Below are 21569 nucleotides of genomic sequence, written 5' to 3'. Positions count from 1 at the left end.
ATTCTCTTATTAATAAAAAACAGCAGCAGCAAAAACCGTCCCAGCTGAATACTGGCTGTGAGAGGGGTAAGTCCCACACCCCAAGATACAGGGAGCAGGGAAAGTGGGGTTTACCCCCTAACTGTGGGGCATGAAGAGGAAATCAGGCGGTGGCAACATATGTGTATTGCAATTCCTCAAAATTTGCAACTTAGCTAATTGAATTCCTGCCTCTGAGCTGGTCCTCGGCTGAGATCATTTCAATGGGCAGGGTTGGTTTCTTTTTTTTTTGCCTCCTTACAGGAGTTCCCTCCCCTCCTTCTTCCCATCCTCCGCCTATTAAAACAACTCAAGTCTCACTTGTTAAAAGACCCCATAACGTGGAGGAGGCAGAAAAGCAGCAGCAGCAGCAGGAAAGAAAAAGACGTCTGGAAAATATTACTCGTTTGCTGCTGTTGAGAACCTCACTGAAACAGTTACTCGGTCAGCAAGGCATCACCAAAGAGACTTTATCTGATGCTATATATCTCTCAAACTTTCAGACGCTGCCTTGCAACTTCTCCGGGCTCCTGGGTAGCCGGGTTTGAAATAAGATCTTCAGTTTCGACCACGAGAAACTAAATCCTAATTTATTACTTCTAACTTCTTTTAAATTATTATTATTATTTGAAAAAAAAATCCCACAACTTTGAGCTAGAAACTGAAGCAGAGAAAGACAAATACATGGCAATTGTGAAAACACGTGGGAGAAAATGAGTAGGACTGAATAGCCTCAAACATTTTTTTTTTCAATTTTCATTTTTTAATGATTTTTTTATTTCTGAGCGTCTCAATAAGTCCCTGAAAAATCAAAAAGCGCGATTTGATCATTTACCTCAAACTTGGAAACTGTTCAGCGGGAGCAACGGTACGTGAGACCACACAGCTGGCTGGAGCCCCTCTATGACCAAAGGACAGAAGGACAAACAAGGTAGGTGATTTATGATTACGCTTCTGTCACCTCAAAAGCAGAAGACCCTCTTCTCCTACACCCACTATTCAAGGGAGGAAAGCTGAAGCAGATCCGAGAATAAGAGTGGGGCTGGGGTAGGATCTTACCGGCTTTAGGCTTACACCTATTTCAGCAATGAATAGGACCGCAGGGAGGATGAATGAGGTTTTCAGCTTCAGCCCCTCCTCCGTGTAATCCGTCTGAGATATTGCTTAGCTCTACGAGTTGTAAAAAAAAAAATAAAAAAAAAAATAAAAAAAAAAATAGAAAAAAGGAAAAAAGAGAAAAAAAAGAGGAAGAAAAAGAGAAAAAAAAGAGGAAAAAGAAGGAAAAAAAAAGAAAAAAAGGAAAAAAAAAAAGAAAAAAAAAAACCAACCCCAACAAACCGAAGCCCCGATCAACCCCCAGATGACAATGAAACGGAGCAACAGGTCAGGCAGCAGGGCGGGCGGCGAGCGCAGCCCGCGGTCCGGGGCTGGGGGGTGCGGTCGGGGCCGGGCTGCAGCCCCGCCGGGGCTCGGAGCGGCGGGGCCGGGGCTGGGAGGGGAGAGCTCGCCGCGAGCTGCGGCCCCGCCCCCAGCGCGGCGCGGGGATCCCCTCGGTGACGCAGCGGCGCGGGGGATGCCCCGCAGGAGCCGCGCGTCCCTCCTCCCTCCCTCCCCTCTCCCGGCCGCCCTTCCCTGCGCCTGCTCGGGTCCCTTGGACGCGGCCGGGGTCTTAAAGAGCCCTGCCGGGTCCCGCAGCGAGGGATGGAAGGGCCCCCGGGAGAGTTTTGTCCCGTTTCCCTGCCCCGAGAGAAGACCCCGACGTGTCGCAACAGAGGAGTAGAATGAGGGAGCGATTTGGGTTGGAAAGGAACTTAAAGATGCCTAGAGAAGAGGAGGCTGAGGGGAGACCTCATCGCTCTCTGCAACTACCTGAAAGGAGGTTGTAGAGAAAAGGGTGCTGGCCTCTTCTCCCAAGTGACAGGGGACAGGACAAGAGGGAATGGCCTCAAGCTCCGCCAGGGGAGGTTTGGGCTGAACGTTAGGAAAAAATTTTTCACAGAAAGGGTCATTGGGCACTGGAACAGGCTGCCCAGGGAGGTGGTTGAGTCACCTTCTCTGGCGGTGTTTAAGGGATGGGTGGACGAGGTGCTGAGGGACATGGTTTAGTGTTTGATAGGAATGGTTGGACTCGATGATCCGGTGGGTCTCTTCCAACCTGGTGATTCTATGATTCTGTGATTCTATGATCCGGTTCCAACACTTCCCGCTAATTCAGGTTGCTCATAGCTTCATCTATTCCCAGCCTTGAACACCTCCAGGGATGGGGCGTCCACTGCTTCTCTGGGCAACCTGTGCCAGTGCCTCATCACCCTTGCAGTAAAAAAATTTCTCCCTAATATCTAACCTAAATCTCCCTTCTCTCAGCTTAGAAGCCTTACTTCTCAACTGTTCACAAAGGCTTGTGGTGATAGGATGGGGGGCAATGGGTGTAAACTGGAGAGGGGCAGATTTAGACTAGACATAAGAGTTTCTTCACTCTGAGAGTGGTGAGGCACTGACGCAGATTGCCCAGGGAAGCTGTGGATGCCCCATCTCTGGAGATCATAGAATCATAGAATCACCAGATTGGAAAGGACCCACTGGATAATTGAGTCCAACCATTCCTATCAAATACTAAACCATGTCCCTCAGCACCTCATCCACCCATCCCTTAAACACCTCCAGGGAAGGTGACTCAACCACCTCCCTGGGCAGCCTGTTCCAGTGCCCAATGACCCTTTCCATGAAAATTTTTTTTCCTAATGTTCAGCCTAAATCTCCCCTGGCAGAACTTGAGGCCATTTCCTCTTGTCCTGTCCCCTGTCACTTGGGAGAAGAGGCTAGCTCCCTCCTCTCTACAACTTCCTTTTAGGTAGTTGTAGAGAGTGATGAGGTCTCCCCTCAGCCTCCTCTTCTCCAGGCTTAACAACCCCAGCTCTCTCAGCCGTTCCTCATAAGGCCTGTTCTCCAGCCCCCTCACCAGCTTTGTCACTCAAGGCCAGGTTGGATGGGGCCTTGGGCACCTGATCTAGTGGCTGCCATGGCAGGGGATGGAACATGATGATCTTTAAGGTCCCTTCCAACCCAGACCATTCTATGCTTCTATGATTCTATAACTACACTCCCTAATAAAGAGCCTCTCCCCAATATCCTGGTAGCAGTTGTCTAACCCCTTCAGAACCTGCAGTGACCCTGCATTTCCCAGGGCAGAGATGTTCCTCCACATTAGCAGTTTGCTTCATAGATTCCTTCCTTATGGATCATTTTTCCATAGGCACATAGGCCTTTTCTCCAGCACACACTGTGCTACCTGTGCTCACCTGGCTACCTTGGGGATTATTTCAGGGATCAGATGGGTCGCTTCATTTGGGGGTGATGGCAAGGAAAAGTGTTCTCTTTCCCTGAAAAGCTGCTGCAAATCCCACCCACACCAAGGTTGAAGGAGCTTCGTCACTGGTGTCAATAAAGCCAGGATTTTGTTTCATGCTGGTAAATCTTTTTTATCCTACATGCAAGTGCAGAAAACCCTGGGAAAGGATTTTTCCCAGTGGAAAGAGAAGATCCACTGGATTCAGTGGAGTTTCCCACGCTATTCACAAGCAATTAACTCAGTGGTTAGTGTGCAAACAAATTTGCTTCATTTTATTACTGCTTAAGATTAGTGTAAAAGCAGCAAATCACTCCTCCATTCAAAGTAGTCAGAGTTGACTAAGTACAACTAGATATGACCTATGCTTAGGTATGAACACCAAATAAATACATATTTGCTGGAGCAGTCAGTTTTGTGCCAAAAGCATCTATGGATTTCATAACCAGCGACCAGAAAACATTTCTAAACTAGACTTTTGTTTAACTGCAATCCAAAATATCTGAGTTCAAGTATGATTTACTTCTTGATTTATTCCTTATAGCAAGATTGGGGGAGTTGGGGGGGCTTCTTTTGATTAATTTAGCAACTAATGTATCACTGTCTACTTTAGGGACAAATCCAGCCAGCAGCTGTAGAATTCATTCCACATCAGTTTCTCAAACCTCTAAGAGACTAAATTTGGATGGTTTGGTGGGAAACATACATTGAGCAGACATGAGCTTCTTGATTTGCTGATCAAAGCCTGTGCATGAGATACAGTTTGCCATCATTACTAATCCTGTTCTTTATTTTAAACATAACCCCAGAGTTAATTTTAGTCTTATGTGAGCCCTTTCCAGAAGATCAATAGCATGAGAAAATCTGGAAGTGATAAATAACCAAAAGCACCAGATATGGTAACTCTGCTGTAGTAAAGATGTACAGACGTAACATAATTTTTCAGTTTCCTCTCTGTGGGCTGTAAAACAGAAAAGGGAGTCTGGACAGCTATTTTATGCTTGTAATTAATGTGTACCTGGAATCATTTGTACTTCAAAGATGAATGATTTATTTTGCCATCAAAATAGGGCCAAAAATGAATCTAAATATTGGCTGAAAAATTATAACACTCAGATACTGTTTGTGTATATGCACACACTGTATGGTTATAAGGCCACATACAGTATATGTCCACACACATGCTCTCAGACATGCTCATGCCTTTAAAGCAGATGCTCTGTTGAGCTGATGCTATTATTCTTGCAAGCAAAGAGAAGTTTTTTAAGGCTTAAAAGATGACACATCCTTTGGTTGTGTGCAAAACAGCTTTCGGTAGCTGGATGGATGCACATATACCCACATGTGTCAGATTTTATGTTGCCAACATGACTGATCTCTGACGTCCTGCTGAGTAAGGGTTGCATGTTTATTGCAAACAAACCCCTGCTCACTCTACCTTCAGGTGAATGTAAGTAAGCAAAAAGGAAGTGTTGTGGTGGTTTTTATTGAGTTTTTTAGAGGAAAAACATTCATGTGGAACTAGATAACCAGTGGGACCCATATCACACCAGAAAGAATAACATTACGAGTGTTAGTAACCTAAGCCTTATGAAGGATTTTTTATACCTCCAAGAATGTCTTGCATGATCATGATTCCCATTTTACTGGTGAGGAATCTAAGATAGAGAGAGGTGAATTAACTTACCTAAAATCCAAATTGTCTGTGTCCTGGTCCAGTCTTAGATTTTGTAATGTAAGAAATGCAGTGGTTAAGCAATGACCTATCTGACAACATTGATAAGGGAGATTAATATGTACAATAAACTTGTCAAGTGTATGCATACACTTTCATCCAAAGTAGCTCAGAAATAGCAGCTTCACAGAGAGATATTTTTATGCCTGCACTACAGAACTGCAAGATAAATTATCCACTTATTTCCTTCTTCAGCAAAATACTTAAGTGCACACTTATCTCTAATGACATATTTAAATGCTTTGATGAATCCAAAGCCTCAGTACTGAAGTTCAGAAGACCATAACTAGTAGACATTCAAGAGTTCAGCTTCCATATAGCCTTGTAAAAATGAGACATTTTCAAAGGTTTTAAGTGCTCAGCACTTCTGGTTACAACAAAGATTTGCAGACAAGTCTGATGTGTAGATCTCATTTGTGAGGCTGGTTTGTATTATCAATTTATTTTGAATCTGGAATATGCTATTGAAACCAATGCTACAGATACTTCCCCCCTAGCCGAATCACTTGGGTTTGTATTGCAAGCTGATCACTAGGCACGCAAGCTGGATTCCTCTTGAATGAAATTAATTACGAGTTGTACCCCTGGAGCTCAGACTAATGGGTTTTCAGGGGTCTAACTGATCTTCAGAGTAAAATATGAAAATGTATGGCAAGTGGAGATAGACACTCAGCACCAGCTATTCCTCTTTGCAGACCTGTTCCTGGACTATTTGTTCATGTGGCCATAGCCCTAGATGTCTAGAGAGAGGCACTGCTCTTTTGAACATTTACAGGTGAAGGGGATGAAATAAGCACACTTCTGTCTGTAAACTTTACCATTGCCTCCAGGACAAATAGTGATTTTTGGAGTGTAAGGTTTTTTTAAAAAAATATGTTCAGATGTTTGGAATTCCTTCAACCAGCTTTATAAATTGTTATGATTTATGTATGAATTTCCTGTGTCTCCCCCTCTTGCTTTTTAATTTTCTGGGGAAAAGCCAGCCAGAAGAAGCTACATGCCAATATATTTGAGTGTTATACATGAGAGATGACTTCTGAAGCAAATGATGCAGTGAAGTGCATCCCATGTGTTGCAAGCAAATCTCACTTCAGTTTGACCTCTCGTCAGTCACTCGTTCCACGTCCTGTATCAGCAGATGCAGGACACCACCTGTTTGCTTCCTTAGTCCTCAGAGGAGATATACAATGGCTGGTATGGAACAAGTGAATATATTGCAGATAATATTGATGTGTTCAGACACCAATACACATAGGTTTTCTGCATATGTATTTGCCTCTACTCTTTTTTTCATTCTTTTGATGTATTAGTAACAAATTAAGCTTTTTTTTTTAATTTTTCCTTTTTTTTTTTTCTTCTGTCTCTTTGACAACTGCCTTTGTAAAGGGATTAATTATCTCCAGGTACCGTTACTCTCACAGATGCACGAAAGCTGATTAATAACCATATGGAAGGACTGTGGTTTATTATTTTAGAGATGGGGCTGGGGAGGGGGGAAAATTGTCAGTGTTCTTTGCTGAGTAAGACCCAGTCCATATCAGGACATAAGAACATGCTGATAATCAGTCAAGTGTCTAGATCTTACTATAGATATATGTACCAGAACTACAGTTAAACACGAGCTTAAATATTTTTCAGAACAGAGAGGACTCGAGCATATTTTCCCATGTTCTTCCAATTTGAGATCTAAGGCATAATTTGGTCCTAGAAAGGAGTGTGATCTTAACTGTTACAGTTAATACCCCAGTCATTACATATACAATGTAGATGTTGGTCAGTTCTCTGTTAATGTGATTTTTTTTAATGGAAGTAATGTTAGAAGACTACAATCTTTTGTTAATGCCAATTGTTAGTAGTAATGTAGAGTAAGACTGTGAGGTAACTTCATCACAGAAGTGACCAATAAAAATACCCTTTGAGAGACACAATGCCAAACTGATGTCAAGTATTTGCAAGGGTTCTTTTCTTTACCACACTTTTACATAGGAGCCTGCAAAGAGAGGCACACATTGTGTTCTCTGGCACATATTGTGTTCTCCGATATAGTTGCTTCAAGGCACTTGTGTACTTGGGACTGCTTGGTGAATCAAAATGTGTCACAGAATCAGCAACAGCCTACATAGCATTAGGATTTAGCATATGGCTTTCATATTTCATTTTTCTGGGTGGACTGGTTAGTACTGACCAGCTCCATCCATGGAAATAAACAGCTGCAAGATCATTGAAACAAATTGTTCAGCAGGAGACTTTGAAGTCTCTCTACATACGCTCATCTTGTGCATGTTTGCTGGAGGTTGCATGAAGCTTATACTAGGTTAAGTGCTGCAGGGTTAGGTGAAAGTGCTTATAAACGATTTAGGTGCACAAATTGCAGAGCAGCATTAGCAGTACTGTCTCAGGCTTTCTGTGCAGTACATGGGAGATATATGCACCTCCAAAAGAGTCTAACACAACCAATGCCCTGGCCAGGGCTTTAACATACAAGTATCTGCAACTATTGACTTAGAACTTGAATGTTCAGTCTCACTGCACTCTTCAGGACTGAAGCAACACAATGAACCCTCAGACTTCTTTCAGTGCTAAATAGCGTTCTCTCTTGAAAAAATAATAATGAAGAAAGAAAAATGCAGATATTATCTTCCTCCTCCTGCTCTGCAAATTTGCTTAAAAACCTGCCCAGAAAGTGCAGGTTCCATGTTTGACTCCAGAGATGGTCAGTTAACCCACCAACTCACCTTCGCACCAAGTGAGAAGCCATTTCTCTCTCCTCATTCCAACACCTGTTCCCATGTACCAGCAGTTCCATGCTGAAGCGACATGCAATTCTCTTTGTTTATCCAGGAATATGGATTTTTTTCTGGTTTTAGTTTTTTGTTTGTTTTTAAGTACTGCAGTGCCTATTTCTCCGGACAAACTTACCAAGTTGCATCCATTGTGCTGAGGAATAAACAAAACACTAAGCTGTGCTGATCACATGAGGTGTGTACAGTACCTTTCTCCAGTTAGTCAGCTGTTGAATAGGGCTGTAGTGATGGCAATTTTGAATAGAAGCAATTACATTTTTCTGAAAGGAAGTTACTAGCACTTAGAAAGAGTGTTTATCAACAAAATGACTGAAAAATAATTGTGGATTTGAAAATTAATGTCTCTCTTCCTTCACCAAGCATTTGGCACTTGCATCTTGATTCAGAATGGCATTATTCTAGGTTTGAAATGTTGAAATACGGTACTGTACACTGGATCTCTAATGCTTGATTCTAGTTTTGTGTGGCAAGCTCAGAAAACTTCAGGAATGGATTTCGACTGATGTCTTACTAAGGATGTCTTTTTACATTACAGTTTGTTAGGCCAGGCTAGATATTCATAACAGCACTGCCTGACCTTAAAATCTCTGATGCAGCTATTCCCTGCCCTTTGTCCTACTATTTGACTCAGCAGTTCGGTTTTGGTCCCAGACTTGTATAAGCGTCATTTCCTTTTAACTTCTTGGTTCAGTTATTGGAGAAGGGTGGAGTGGTTTTGGCTTCTTTGCCATTGTTTAGGCATGTTCAAGTTGATAAAGATCAGTTCTGCTGGGCAAGTTATCAATAGCTCATGTGCTAAAGCTTGAGAATATTAAGCAACTTTTTCCAGACTTTCCCTGAGATGCAGCCAGTTAAAAGACTATACATAAAAACCTCAATTGCACATACAAAGGGGAAAGTTTCTTTGATGAAAGCCAGGAATTTAGATCAAAACACAGTTTATTTTCCCAAGGTTGACAGTGAAAGGATAGAAAAAAACATACTGTTTTATTAAGACCAGAAATCCATTTCTTGATCTTAAGAGACTGGGTTTTTTTTGCGAGGGAGGGATGCTGTGCTGTAATGACAAGATCAGAGAATGCATTTCTTTTTATTTCCTTTTGTGTGGAAACACTTCATAGGATTGAAGAAGCAACAGCAAATATAAAATATAAAAGAAGTCTAGTACAGTATATAGTCAGTCAAATGTAAATGCTCCAGATCTTAATCTAAATCCTGTGAGTTCTATCCATACAAGCGGCCCATTGATTTCAGTCATGTAATTCTTAACGTAAGCAGACTTACGCCTGTACTTGCTAATAGGAATTTTCTATTTATGGCAAAAGAAGAGAAGTAGTGGACCCCAAATGGGAAAGCAAAGTACGACTGCACCATTAATGAAATATTTACCTTGATGTTGGTGACCTTCTGCATGCTTGACAGATTAATAAACACACAGGCTACTTGACTTCAAGGTAATCTAGAGAGGATTCATTACTTAATCTGTTTTCTAAAATGAGTCTATTTTGGGCACTGAGTTTTAATTCACCTATAGTGGTGGTAAGCATAAGCTATATCTTTTATTAGACTTCTTTGTGACCCTGTTGTGAAAGACTTCCAGACAGGCCAGTGGAGGGACAGTGCCTTTTGCTGGTGGGTGATTACAGCACCTGTCAGAGCCTAGCCTTAAGTATTCAAGGAAGTCCTAGAGATAGGGTCCAATTTCTTTGACTGTCTCCAAATACACATTTAAGAGGCTTCCTGCTGTGTTGACATTTAAGACCCTAAATAGCCAGTGGAAAAAAGCACAGTCTTCGTAACTTCAAACTTTATGCTCGCCTGGTTTATTTTTATTTTGTAAGTGATTCTGTGTTGACTTCTTTTTTCCAAGCCTGTAACTTCTCAGACAGATATATAATTGATGACAGCTATGCTGCTGCAGCTTGGTAGAAGTTTTTCAAGAAAGAGTTAAAGACTTATGTGATGTAAGAAAGTGCTGTTCCAACTTCAGCTTTGGCCAACAAACGGTGAAACAAACATCAGCAGCAGACAGGCAGGATGACAGAAGGGAAAATATGAACAGTAGTAAGAAAACACAGATATTAAGTCCATTACTCTGGGAGGCCCTAATTCAACAAAATATTCAAGAATGCGTTTCAGATTCACTGACTTGCAACACGCTTGCTGGGTTAGCTTTAAACAGACATTATTTGGCTTATGACCTTAACATTAAACAGATCAATTGACATAAAACATTGTCTTTAACTTTCCTGTAATTCTGAGAAAGCTGTTGCATAAAATGGTTTATATGACTGCTAACCAAAAGCAGTTAGGTAGACATTGTTTGTCTGAAGAATACTGAAGCACCCTCCGTAATAGCCAGCTCCTCCATAACCTAGAGCTTAGGTTAGAAGATTTTACCGCCAGGTAACATAAATATGCAGAAGCTGTCAGAATCAACTGGTGTTCTAATGAATTTCTGAGTCCAGGGTGGAGTCTTGGCTCTGCTAAATTAATGCATACTTTTGCAGCAGACTTAATCTCAGTCAAGCTTTAGCCCTATACACACATGCTCACACGTGCATATATCTATGTACACAAATGTATGAATAATACATTTTTGCAATGGTATTGAGAAGACCTTTTAAAGCAGATGTCTGATTATATAAATATAAATTATAAATATAGTTAGACATCTGTTTAAAAATTATAAATACATTCAGACATCTGTTTTAAGAATGTCCTTCCAATATTTTTGCAAACATAACCAAGCGACAGAAATGATTCAGGGTGGGATACAGTCATGACAGGGATGGGGGATGAGGAGGGGCTGCCCAGACTTTCAGCTGTTTCACTTGCCCGTGACCATATGAAGTGAATGGTGGCACAAAATTCCTTTCTCCAACCCAGCCCCTACATAGTAGTATGACAGAGTGTCTCATACAGCAAGCCTAGGCTGCCAAAATAAGGTGCTGACACAGACAGCACCTTCTGTGAGGACATTACAAATAGTAGAAAACATCCCTAGTACATCGAGTGTATTTGAATCTTACTTTACATGGAACAAGTGCTGCAAAGAGATGTTAAGTTGAGCAAGCTGATGCAGAAAGTCTGTGACACAGGCAGCAGTGCAGGTTGTTTCTTTAGATGCTGAGCTCTATGTTGTAGCCATGCACATCTCTTGACAGGCCATGTATCACCAAGTAGTGGCTCTGCTAATGGTTTTTGTGCTTCTTTGCAGATGTATTGTGAGAGGTTTATATGTATCCTGAGAATACTTGGAACCACACTCTTTGGGGTGTCCCTCCTGCTGGGAATCACCGCTGCTTACATTGTGGGCTACCAGTTCATCCAAACAGACAACTACTACTTCTCCTTTGGACTCTATGGTGCTATCTTGGCATCACATCTTATCATCCAAAGCCTGTTTGCCTACCTAGAGCACAGGAAAATGAGGCGGTCGCTAGAGACTCCAATCAAGCTGAACAAAACAGTTGCCCTTTGTATTGCTGCCTATCAAGAGGATCCTGACTACTTAAGAAAATGTTTACTTTCTGTGAAAAGATTGACCTACCCTGGAATTAAAGTTGTTATGGTCATTGATGGGAACTCGGAAGACGATGTTTACATGATGGACATTTTTACTGAAATCATGGGTAGGGACAAATCTGCCACTTATGTCTGGAGTAATAACTTCCATGACAAAGGTCCTGGTGAGACAGAGGAGTCTCACAGAGAGAGCATGCAACATGTATCTCAGCTGGTTCTGTCCAACAAAAGTGTTTGCATCATGCAGAAATGGGGTGGAAAAAGAGAAGTAATGTACACAGCATTCAAAGCGCTGGGGAGAAGCGTGGATTATGTACAGGTAGGTATTAGAGCAGCAGGTCAGTGCCAATTCAAACACACTTTGAAAGAAAGCAGCTTTTGTATATTTTGTGCAGCATGTTAGAGGCCATCCTAGTCCCTGATGAACACAGTGCTCCTTTCAGTCTGTTTGGAAACAACTTGACCGTTAAAAGTGTATTTTGCTACCTTTTAAAATGGTCAGCCTAACTGTGACTACGTTACGTCTATGCACCCGCTACTGAAGAAATCTAAAATCCTTCCTCAGACTTAAGTACTGCCCCCTCATCTGAATGGTTTTGCTTCAGACAAAGCCAATGGTCTCCTGAAGACCCCTTCTCTACTCCTGTAGATCAAGATCTTGAGTGAGGTTTTATTTTGTGAGGTTGTTAGCAGCCCAATATGCGAGCAGGTGGACAGCTGTTTGGTGACACTAGGGAACACCTCAGAGCAGTGGTGAGGTCTGTATAAAAGATGGGGATATTTTGAAGGCTTTGAAGGCTGTGCAGAGAATTCAATAAAAAGGTCAATGTGCAGCCTTGAAAGAAAGATTTTTTTCAGCTAAAGCCTGAAGGAGCTTTTGCTTCATCAATTACAGCTGCATTACCTCACTCACCGCAACTTGGCCTTTAAAGCCCCTATGACACTATTCACTTAAGAATGAATTAGGCTGGGTCCTCTTTCCCTGTTTCCAAAGCAGCAGAGGCACATTTCTTTCCAGCTACCTTGGATCCTGTGAAAGATTTTCTGGTTTTTCCTTACACATGGAAGCACTCTTCACTCCTGCAAAGAGCCCTACTGACTTCAGGGAGGAGCAGAGGTCATATGTGGAGGAAGGCGAGTGAGATCAGGGTCTCTGGCTGGACACTGAGGATCCTTCCTTATTGATCAAGGCCAGCAAGGCTTATTTAACTATTCCCACTAAATAGGAGGTGATCTTCCTGATCAACCAACCCCAACCCTTCCCACCTCCTCCCAACCTCAGAGAGTCCAGCGGCCTTCTCTGCTGGAACAGCAGTTCCCAACAACATACTCTCTGTTGGCTCAGGGCAGATGCGTGGCTGAGTCATATGTGTTTCTGGGTTCCGTGCCCAGTCTTATGTGAGAGTGTGTGCGTGCTCCACAAGGCACAGTGTCCAGGAGTGTGGTGTTTAAGGGATGCAGAGAAGCTGCCAGTACCTGAGCTGAGAGCACCAAGTCCTCCATATACAGGAGGGGCAGAAACTGTAAGAGTAAGGCAAAGATTTAAAACTCATGTCCTTCCAAAACTGAAGCTAGTTTATTCTCTGAAAACAATGAGCTTGAGCTCTCCATTGTCTGCACTTTGGTTTTGTGCTGTGGGGCTATGATGGGATAAAAATTCTTGTTTTCTTTATTAGAATGGTTTTATAATCACTTCACATGGATGTATCAGTTTTCAGAGAGAGAAAGCAGAGAGGAAATGAATTCATTGCAACTTTCGTCCCTCAGTCCAGCTCTTGCATTTGTTCAGGGAACCTGGATAAAGTGTTTCTGTTTCAACAGTCATAGCATAAACTGAGGAAATGGAAAAGATATTTCTGGTCTTCCAGTCAATCAACTCTCCTGACCTAGATCAGAAGTCCTGATGAATGTGTCAGGGAGTGTAATGCTGCTGTAAACAGCCAACAAAGATTGCAGTAATGATTGATGCCACAGTCACATATTAGAAATGCAGCACCGTGCTGGCCCTGGCTACTACACAGTCACGACGCAATGCAGCTAAAATGTGGTTCTGTTTTATGAATGAGTGAAGGCTGAGATATTTCAAATGGGTCTTGGGGGGTACCCATGGTGTATTACTTCAAACAAGCCCAATATTTTGAGGGCTGAGTAATCTATGTCGAGGATCAGGCACTTAAAAAGTGACAAATCAGCACCATTGCCCACCTCTGAAACTGTGGGCCTCATGGCCCTTAAAAGGTGCCTTGGGGTTATGGATAGACAATCATAAGCTGTCTGATTAATGCAGATAACGAGCTGTTGCTTATTAGTGGCATCTCATTAAATAGGTGAAACTGCTGCGAAGGCTTATTTCCTTCCTGATTAGGCTAGGTGGGTGCAAACAATCATGTAGAGGAGTTAAACTGGCAGATATCATCAGTGCAGAGCTGGTTGGAGCAGCCAGGGTGCAGTTCATATTTCCTTGATGGAGGTACCCATGTGGACAGCCCAGTGCAGCCTGAGCTTCTCAGAGCAGCTTACATAAACCACCACTGGCTATAACATCTATCTGAGAAGCTCACTTAAGGGTAGGTTTCCCTTTTGTGTAACTCCATGACCCAAGGCTGTAATTTCCAGGTTACTCAGGTCTTGTATGGAAATATGCCAAATTGAGTCTTGGGCTGTGCTGAGCCACCCCTGGCTGGGTAGATCTCGGTGTGTTTTATTTGTGTTCCTAAGTGCCTTTCTCTGGGTATATCCTCTTTTCACCTGCAAAAACCTTATCTAGATGGAATATGGTGGCTTGTCTGGTTTGCCCCAGAAACCCAGACAAGTCCACTGTGCTTACATACCCAGGACACATGCTGGTAATTTGTAAATAAATCTAGTGTTTTCAGGATTCCTTATCTCATATTAGCGATGTTCATGGGAAGGTCTTTTGCTATAGCTAAATACATCTGATGAGGTGGAGGCTGCTCGGCTACATCAAGCGACAGGCACTAGAGGGAAATTAGAGGGACTGGGGAGGGGCATAGAGGGGCAGTCCACCCCTCATGGTCACAGGAAATAGTGAGTATCACTACCTGAGATCTGAGTACTCAGCAAATTACAGATTCCCTGTTCAAAACACTCAGCAACAGGTCTGTCCAGGAAGCCCCACTCAGAAATGTTCTTCCCCACTTCTACAACAGATTTGTTTTGTTCCTTTTCTGTCACCATGTGCTGTCACTAATGACAGCTCTCCACCAAAGCTTGAGGCACACCTTGGCCAGGTTACAAAGATGCTCCTGAAGATGAGTCCTTTGAGGAGAGCAGCTGGATGCATCAAGTCAGCAGGAGTTGGGGGTTCTTGTGGCTTTTCTCCTGATAGAAATATGAGAGTTTTCATCAGCTTTCTCCTCTCATCCCCTCTGAGTTAGCATGCAGGGAAACATGCTGGCAGACAGTCAGCTGAATCCTGAGCTGTGCAGCCCAACTATCCCAGGTAATCTCTCTGCTCAAGTTTGGTCCACAATGGAACCCCAAAATGTTCTCCTCCCCCCTCAGAAATGAAGTTTTCCACTCCCCTGGAGTGAGGGGATTTAGGCTGAATCGAAAAGCTGGATGAAAGGACACCAAAATTTAGACGCCGGATACATAGACTCACCAAAATCGGACTTAATATGTTGTTCATGCAGAGCTACTGACAGTCCCCATCTGAAATCATAGGAACACAATGTGGGTATAAACTGGAAGCAGAACAAGAAATTGTAGGGCAGCCAAAGGGGTGTTTCTAGGATGACCTCCTCTCCTCCAGTTTCTGGGCAATTGCAAAATTAATTTACACATGATGGGGGCACTGCTTTCAGCAGCAGCAGCAGCAGCTGTGATGAGGAAACACCCGCTCATTTTAAACCGGCTGCAGCCCGTGTCATTCTCCTCCAAGCAAACGAAAGTAATGCCAGCTGTCTCACAGACCAGCCAGCCTGTCTGAGCCCTCCTCCTACTCTCCAGAGGAAAGCCAGTTCCTAATGTACACAGTGTTTAGTTGACTAGGAGTGTTTGTGTGGCTGAAACGCCTTATGTGTGTCATCTCTTTCTGCCCTGGCCTTGTGGACCACTGCACTTTGAGCCTTGTTCTTTCTGGCCTTAGGTATTTTTTATAAGAATGCCAGAGGAAAATAGCATATAATTTCTATATATCAAATGACAAATCCTTGCACTACTAATAATATACCATGAATATAAAAATAAAAACTAGTTTGCTCTGGAATCCAAAATACCCATCCTACATGAATTGCTAAAGCCTTCTGTGTGTGAAATAGCTATTAGGTTTCTTCCCAGAATTCTAGCTGGTGTTTTCTTTTTTGTAACAAGTGTCTGGAATTTAACTTCTCGCACATTCCCTCATATGGCAGTGGGAAACTTTTGAGCAGGATTCTATTTCCCTGCAGCCAACACAAGGAAACCCTAAGTCAGGGCTCAGCAGGAATCCGCAGCACATCCTTAAACACTGTCCTGTTTTGCAGTTCCCCACCTCTGAGAGTGTATCTTATTCAACGAATCTAACCTAGTGGGCCAGTAAAACAAACAGAGCTGATAGAGAAGAGAGAATTATTTGCATACACAGCCCTAACAAGCACATTTTTTTGTTCAGCACCATTCCTTGCTGCCTGATAAATGGCTTTTATCAGAAATAGCAAAGAAGATGCCAAAGTGAGATTATTTCCATTCAGGAGAATATACATTTAGAGTCACCACAATCACACGTGTGATTTTTACTTTCTTTTCTAGTGTATTTCTTAACCTATTTTTGTTCTTGTCTTCTCTTACTTGTAGGTCTGTGATTCAGATACAATGCTTGATCCAGCCTCATCAGTGGAGATGGTAAAGGTCTTAGAAGAAGATCCAATGGTTGGGGGAGTTGGAGGTGATGTGCAGGCGAGTACCATATTTTTCAAATTAACAGAAGGGTTTCAGCAGTTACTTGCATTGCAAAAAAATTTCCTGCCTATAACAGCATTACGTATACTGTGACACCATTATAGAGGCTCTTACCTTAGTCTTTCTGTGGAAACTCTTATTCCTGTATGTGAACACGGTATGGTTTTAACACCCCTAGAAAGCAAACAAATGTTATTCAGCCACATATACATGAAAAGTCAAGCACTGGCATTGTCAGAACTGTTGTGGCACATCGGAATCTCTGGGTATAAATCCTTACTCAGCAAGAAAAACTATAGGAAGTCAGGGAATTTAGAACAGGTCACCCTCAGCGAAGTCCAGCACCCCAAGCACTTAAATTATGTTACTACTGTCAACCAAGACTGATAGGAATAAAACCCTTTTGAAGTGCAGCGCACTGTGTGCTCTGTGTATTGCTGGATTTACTCTGCATCTCTGTCAGGCAGAACAGGTGGAAAGCCCCAAAGTCAGCCCAGCTCCACTTCTGTTAGGATTTCCAACATTGCTGAGCTTGGCTGACAACTACAGCCAAAGGTTGTCCATTCCTTTGACACAACTGCTTCTGGTGCATTTTCTAAAGAAAAATGCATATGAAATTTCAGTTGACCTAAGGATTGGTCCACTGTAATCCGTTGTCCTTTTATGTGAGAAGAAGGAGAGAGGGCCATCTATATGGGCAAGCACTCCTTAATGAATGCCCTAGTAGTCAGAAGTATTTCAGGCATGTGCCTCAACCCCAGCAACCGAAATTCCCTCGAAAGCCTGAATATCTTTGCCATTCTGGAATGACCATGGACTAGGCATCACATTCACTCTACACATGTGAGATGCCAGGCATGCGTGAGTACCACTGGAGGGAGAAAGTACAGGCTCAGCTATGACTCTGTAAGTTCATAAGCATCTGCAGAGAGGGGTGGGAAGGATGTGTGCCCTCTGTGAGGAAAGTTGGCAGATTGAAGGCTCTGGGCTTTTTTTTTTTCCACCATTTCATTTTCCAGCATATACAAAAACATTCTGTGATTCAAGCCAGGCTGAAGCCTGTTGCTGAGCCCTGCTTCCTTCTAAAATGTTCTGGAATTACATTAAAACAGACACAGGTTTGGCCCTTGATCTTCAAACCTGACAGAAATTAGAGCCATCAGAGCAAAAGACTTTTTATTCTAATTGCAAAGAAATTCTTTCTAGTTGTACAAGGCCACAGGTTCCACTGAAAATTGCAACACTGAAATGTTATTGGTACAGAGCTGGCACAGCCACCCTGCTACACACTTTCTTGACACATTCCACAGCACAAAGTGCATGCTGAGAACCTGGATGTGAAGACATGAACTTGGGCATCTGCATATGCTCATAGCTCCACTGAGTGCTCAGACACCTAGGCGATGTCTATGTTACATTTTAAGCCTAGGCGTAAGCTTCCAGTGAGCTTTGGGGCACAGAGAAGAGAGAGAGACTTTGATGCAGGCCAAAACAAGACTCAGCTGCAGCATCACAGTATGTCTGGGGGCAACATAACAGGGCTGGTCCTGTAGAGACAAGTCAAAACAGGTTGTTCCTTAGAGCGCCTAAGGTAGATAAAGACCATGTGCTCAAGCCTTTCTCATGCTCTAACATAGCTTTAGGAGGGCTGGGAGAAGTCCTGTGAGTCCCAAAGTTGTTTGTGGGATGCAGAGAAGCAGGGGGCCATGTCTCGGACTCCACCATCTCCTCTCAGGAGAAGTTGAGTCCAGCAGACCCTTAACTGGGTGTGAAGGGAAAGGAAGAATGAACCAGAAAAGTTTCTTCATGGAGAATGGGAAAGATTGCGAGGAAAACCAGAATGTTTTGTGGAACAGACTTCTGAAGTCTTCATCTTGCCCTTCCTTTCAATGTCCTGGACTGTATAGGTAAGTCCTGGATTCGCCATGAGTTAGACATAGGAGTGAGGTTTCTCATGTATGTCAGTTAATGGCGCTCTACTCTGCAAATTCCTTATTGATTCAATGTCTATATTTTCTGTCTCAAGAGTTCATCTAAAATTATGTTCTTGTATTTTGCAGATTTTGAACAAATATGATTCCTGGATCTCCTTTCTGAGCAGCGTGAGATACTGGATGGCATTTAACATTGAAAGGGCCTGTCAGTCCTATTTCGGCTGTGTACAATGCATCAGTGGACCTCTGGGGATGTACAGAAACTCTTTACTCCATGAATTCGTGGAAGATTGGTACAATCAAGAATTTATGGGCTCCCAGTGCAGCTTTGGAGATGACAGGCATCTAACTAACAGAGTGCTAAGTCTGGGCTATGCAACAAAATACACAGCTAGGTCCAAGTGCCTTACCGAAACACCGATAGAGTATCTCAGGTGGCTGAATCAGCAGACCCGCTGGAGTAAATCATACTTTAGAGAGTGGCTTTACAATGCAATGTGGTTCCACAAGCACCATTTGTGGATGACCTATGAAGCTGTAATCACTGGATTCTTTCCTTTCTTCCTTATTGCCACAGTCATTCAGCTCTTCTACAGGGGAAAAATCTGGAATATCCTCCTCTTCTTGTTGACAGTTCAGTTAGTAGGTCTGATAAAGTCTTCTTTTGCCAGCTTCCTTAGGGGCAACATTGTCATGGTTTTTATGTCACTCTATTCAGTGTTGTACATGTCAAGTTTACTTCCAGCAAAGATGTTTGCAATTGCCACGATAAACAAAGCAGGGTGGGGCACATCAGGAAGGAAAACCATTGTAGTTAATTTTATAGGACTCATTCCAGTCTCCATTTGGTTTACAATCCTCCTAGGTGGCGTAATTTTCACTATCTACAAGGAATCAAAAAAGCCATTTTCTGAGTCAAAACAGACAGTTCTCATCATTGGTACAATACTTTATGCGTGTTACTGGGTTATGCTTTTGACTTTGTACTTCGTTCTTATCAACAAATGTGGCAGGCGGAAGAAAGAGCCACACTATGACATGGTGCTAGAAGTATGATGTTTCCATGGGAAGATACCCAGAGAGTTGTAAAGCAACCCAACGACCTTGTAGTATCTGTGGCATCAGACGAATGTTGCCAAGGGAAATGGATCACTGCTGCTGGGAATAGGACATTCATATTCCTCTGGGTTCATTTTCATCCTGCCAAAGTAAGAAAAAAAAAACCAATACAAATTATTTTTTTTTTATTTCCAAGGGAGAGAAAATGCAAACCACACAGTTTCGACCTGTTCGCAAGAAAATGGGAGAACTTCTATGTTTATGCACTTTTCTATTGTGCATACGCCTGACAGTGTTACATTCTATATACCTCACTGGTCATGCTTATGTGTGTGGACAGGAAGGAAAGGAGTTTGGAGAATCAAGAAAAGGATCTTTCAACCCCTTGCAACTTAATTTATGAACTTCTCTTTTTTTATAGTTCTGTTTATAGGAAGGGTCTTTTGTGTTAGGCTGCCAAATGTAATGCCAAAGGTAAATTTTAAGAGGCCATTGGCTGAGCTGTATTTTTATATTATTGTATTATTTGTGTGTGTGTATTTTTAAGCCAACTTTTTTTTAAATCACATATTTTATATTTTACTATCTGCCAAAAAAAGCTGCCTCCCCAACACTTTGTTCTTTAGCCTTTTTTAATACATTTGGGAAAAAAATCATACTTCCTTATCCAAAATTTGTGCTGAATTGATGTTGTTCACAACAGAAAGAATAAAAAGTCTCTCTGTATTTTTGCAATTGATATATGGTTATTTCTGTGGAAAATGCATTTAATGTGCTCTTTTAAGACATTTATTAGGAAATGCCCAACCTTGACAGTTTTTCTATACAAATGTATTTCTGTGCAAAAAAAGGCCAAAGGGGTAGATGTGTGCAATTTGGGGTTTTGTTCTGGATAACATTGTAAAAGGGAAATTTGCTTCTTTGCTGAGAGCATCATATCCCTGGCATGCACAATAGTCATAAGGCAAGGCAGGCCTCCATCCAACTGAAAAAGACATTGCTATAGGAAAGCCCCACTGATTTTATATGGGACCTAAGGAGTAAAAAACTTATGATCTGGTGAAATATTTGACATCCAAAACTACAATTGACTTCACTGATAGTCGTAGTTGTTCAAAATCTGCTAGAACCAAGCAGATAGTTCAGATTTTTGTATTTTTAAAAAACATGTGAAAGGAAAACTTACCAACGCTTTCTAAAAGTGGATGTCTTACTACAAAACTTGTGCAGTGCCCTTCATATGGTTTATAGAAAATACAAACATTAGGCTCTTTGACATCTGTCTAATACAGATCCCAGTACTGAGCCCAATAATTTGTATTTGACTAGAGCTTATCTACCAGAAAAGGCGCCAATTTTTTAATCAGAAAACATCAAGTCTTTGGAAATCCATCACTTCCTTGGTGCCTAGTAATCAGCCTTGGACATTTATTTTGGACCGTGGTTTTGAGAAATAATATTCAGGACTAAATTCTGCAGTCCTTCACCAGCCAAAGAAATGTGGCATGGAGCCCTAATATATTTTATAAAGAGCAACAGAAAGCCAGCTGCATACAGATATGTGCCCATTTTAGATTCTAATATTAAAAGCACTGTGGTAAAGCAGAAATCAACATATGATGCTTAAAGAACTTAGAAGCATTTTAAGCTTCTCTTTTTTATACAGACATGAATAGATTCTGCTGTAGAATAAACTGCACACACACTACCTTATTTGTCTGATTATACTGAGGTACACAATTGCTTGAAAGTCATACTAATACTATGTTAAAGAATGGAGAGTTGATTCATGTTGATTGCAAAATAGAACAGTATTAAAATAGCAAAAGAAACAGTAAAAATAAAAATCCTTGACTATGCCTTTTAACTATTTATGATGTAAGTTAAACCTTGGGTTAACATTCAAATGTCAAATAAATCCTTTCATTCTATAAAAATATTGAATTAATTGCCTGTATTTATTTTAGCAATTATTCAATGTATTTCCAATATAGGTTGTATAGTATAATTGTTACTTTCATAAATAAAATATTTTTGATAAGATTATGACTAATTCATGGTATTTCTGGTCAGCACTTCTGCTTTGAAGCCATAAATCTGTACTGTTTGAACGTTGTTGTTACAGTGTCAACAACCTGATTTCCAAGTGGGAATTTGGTATGTTGTAACAAAGTACCTGGGGAGGAGCAAAGCATCCCTGGAGGAGGCAGGGACTGGTCCCTGCTCTGAGAGGCAGCACAGCA

General features: G+C 41.9%; 1 protein-coding gene across 1 annotated transcript; it reads left to right on the top strand.

Annotated features, from left to right (window-relative positions):
• Window positions 1-340: 340 nt before the first annotated feature.
• Window positions 341-21316, top strand: HAS2 (hyaluronan synthase 2). The gene is made up of 4 exons (XM_069854591.1): window positions 341-949; window positions 11124-11750; window positions 16229-16330; window positions 18394-21316. Exons 2-4 carry the CDS (start codon window positions 11124-11126, stop codon window positions 19321-19323), a joined length of 1659 nt encoding a protein of 552 aa, XP_069710692.1. The 5' UTR covers window positions 341-949; the 3' UTR covers window positions 19324-21316.
• Window positions 21317-21569: the final 253 nt, after the last annotated feature.

The sequence above is a fragment of the Phaenicophaeus curvirostris genome, chromosome 3, assembly GCF_032191515.1.
Source record: "Phaenicophaeus curvirostris isolate KB17595 chromosome 3, BPBGC_Pcur_1.0, whole genome shotgun sequence".
Classification (NCBI taxonomy): domain Eukaryota; kingdom Metazoa; phylum Chordata; class Aves; order Cuculiformes; family Cuculidae; genus Phaenicophaeus; species Phaenicophaeus curvirostris.
Note: the sequence above shows the minus strand (reverse complement) of the source record. Positions and strands in the feature narration are given on the sequence as shown.

Bases quoted from the DNA above. Each gene is read 5' to 3' on its own strand.
- HAS2 (XM_069854591.1), top strand. From the start codon at position 11,124: ATGTATTGTGAGAGGTTTATATGTATCCTGAGAATACTTGGAACCACA. The intron at 11,751-16,228 runs GTAGGTATTAGA...TCTTACTTGTAG, and splicing joins GAAGCGTGGATTATGTACAG to GTCTGTGATTCAGATACAAT. The intron at 16,331-18,393 runs GCGAGTACCATA...TGTATTTTGCAG, and splicing joins GAGTTGGAGGTGATGTGCAG to ATTTTGAACAAATATGATTC.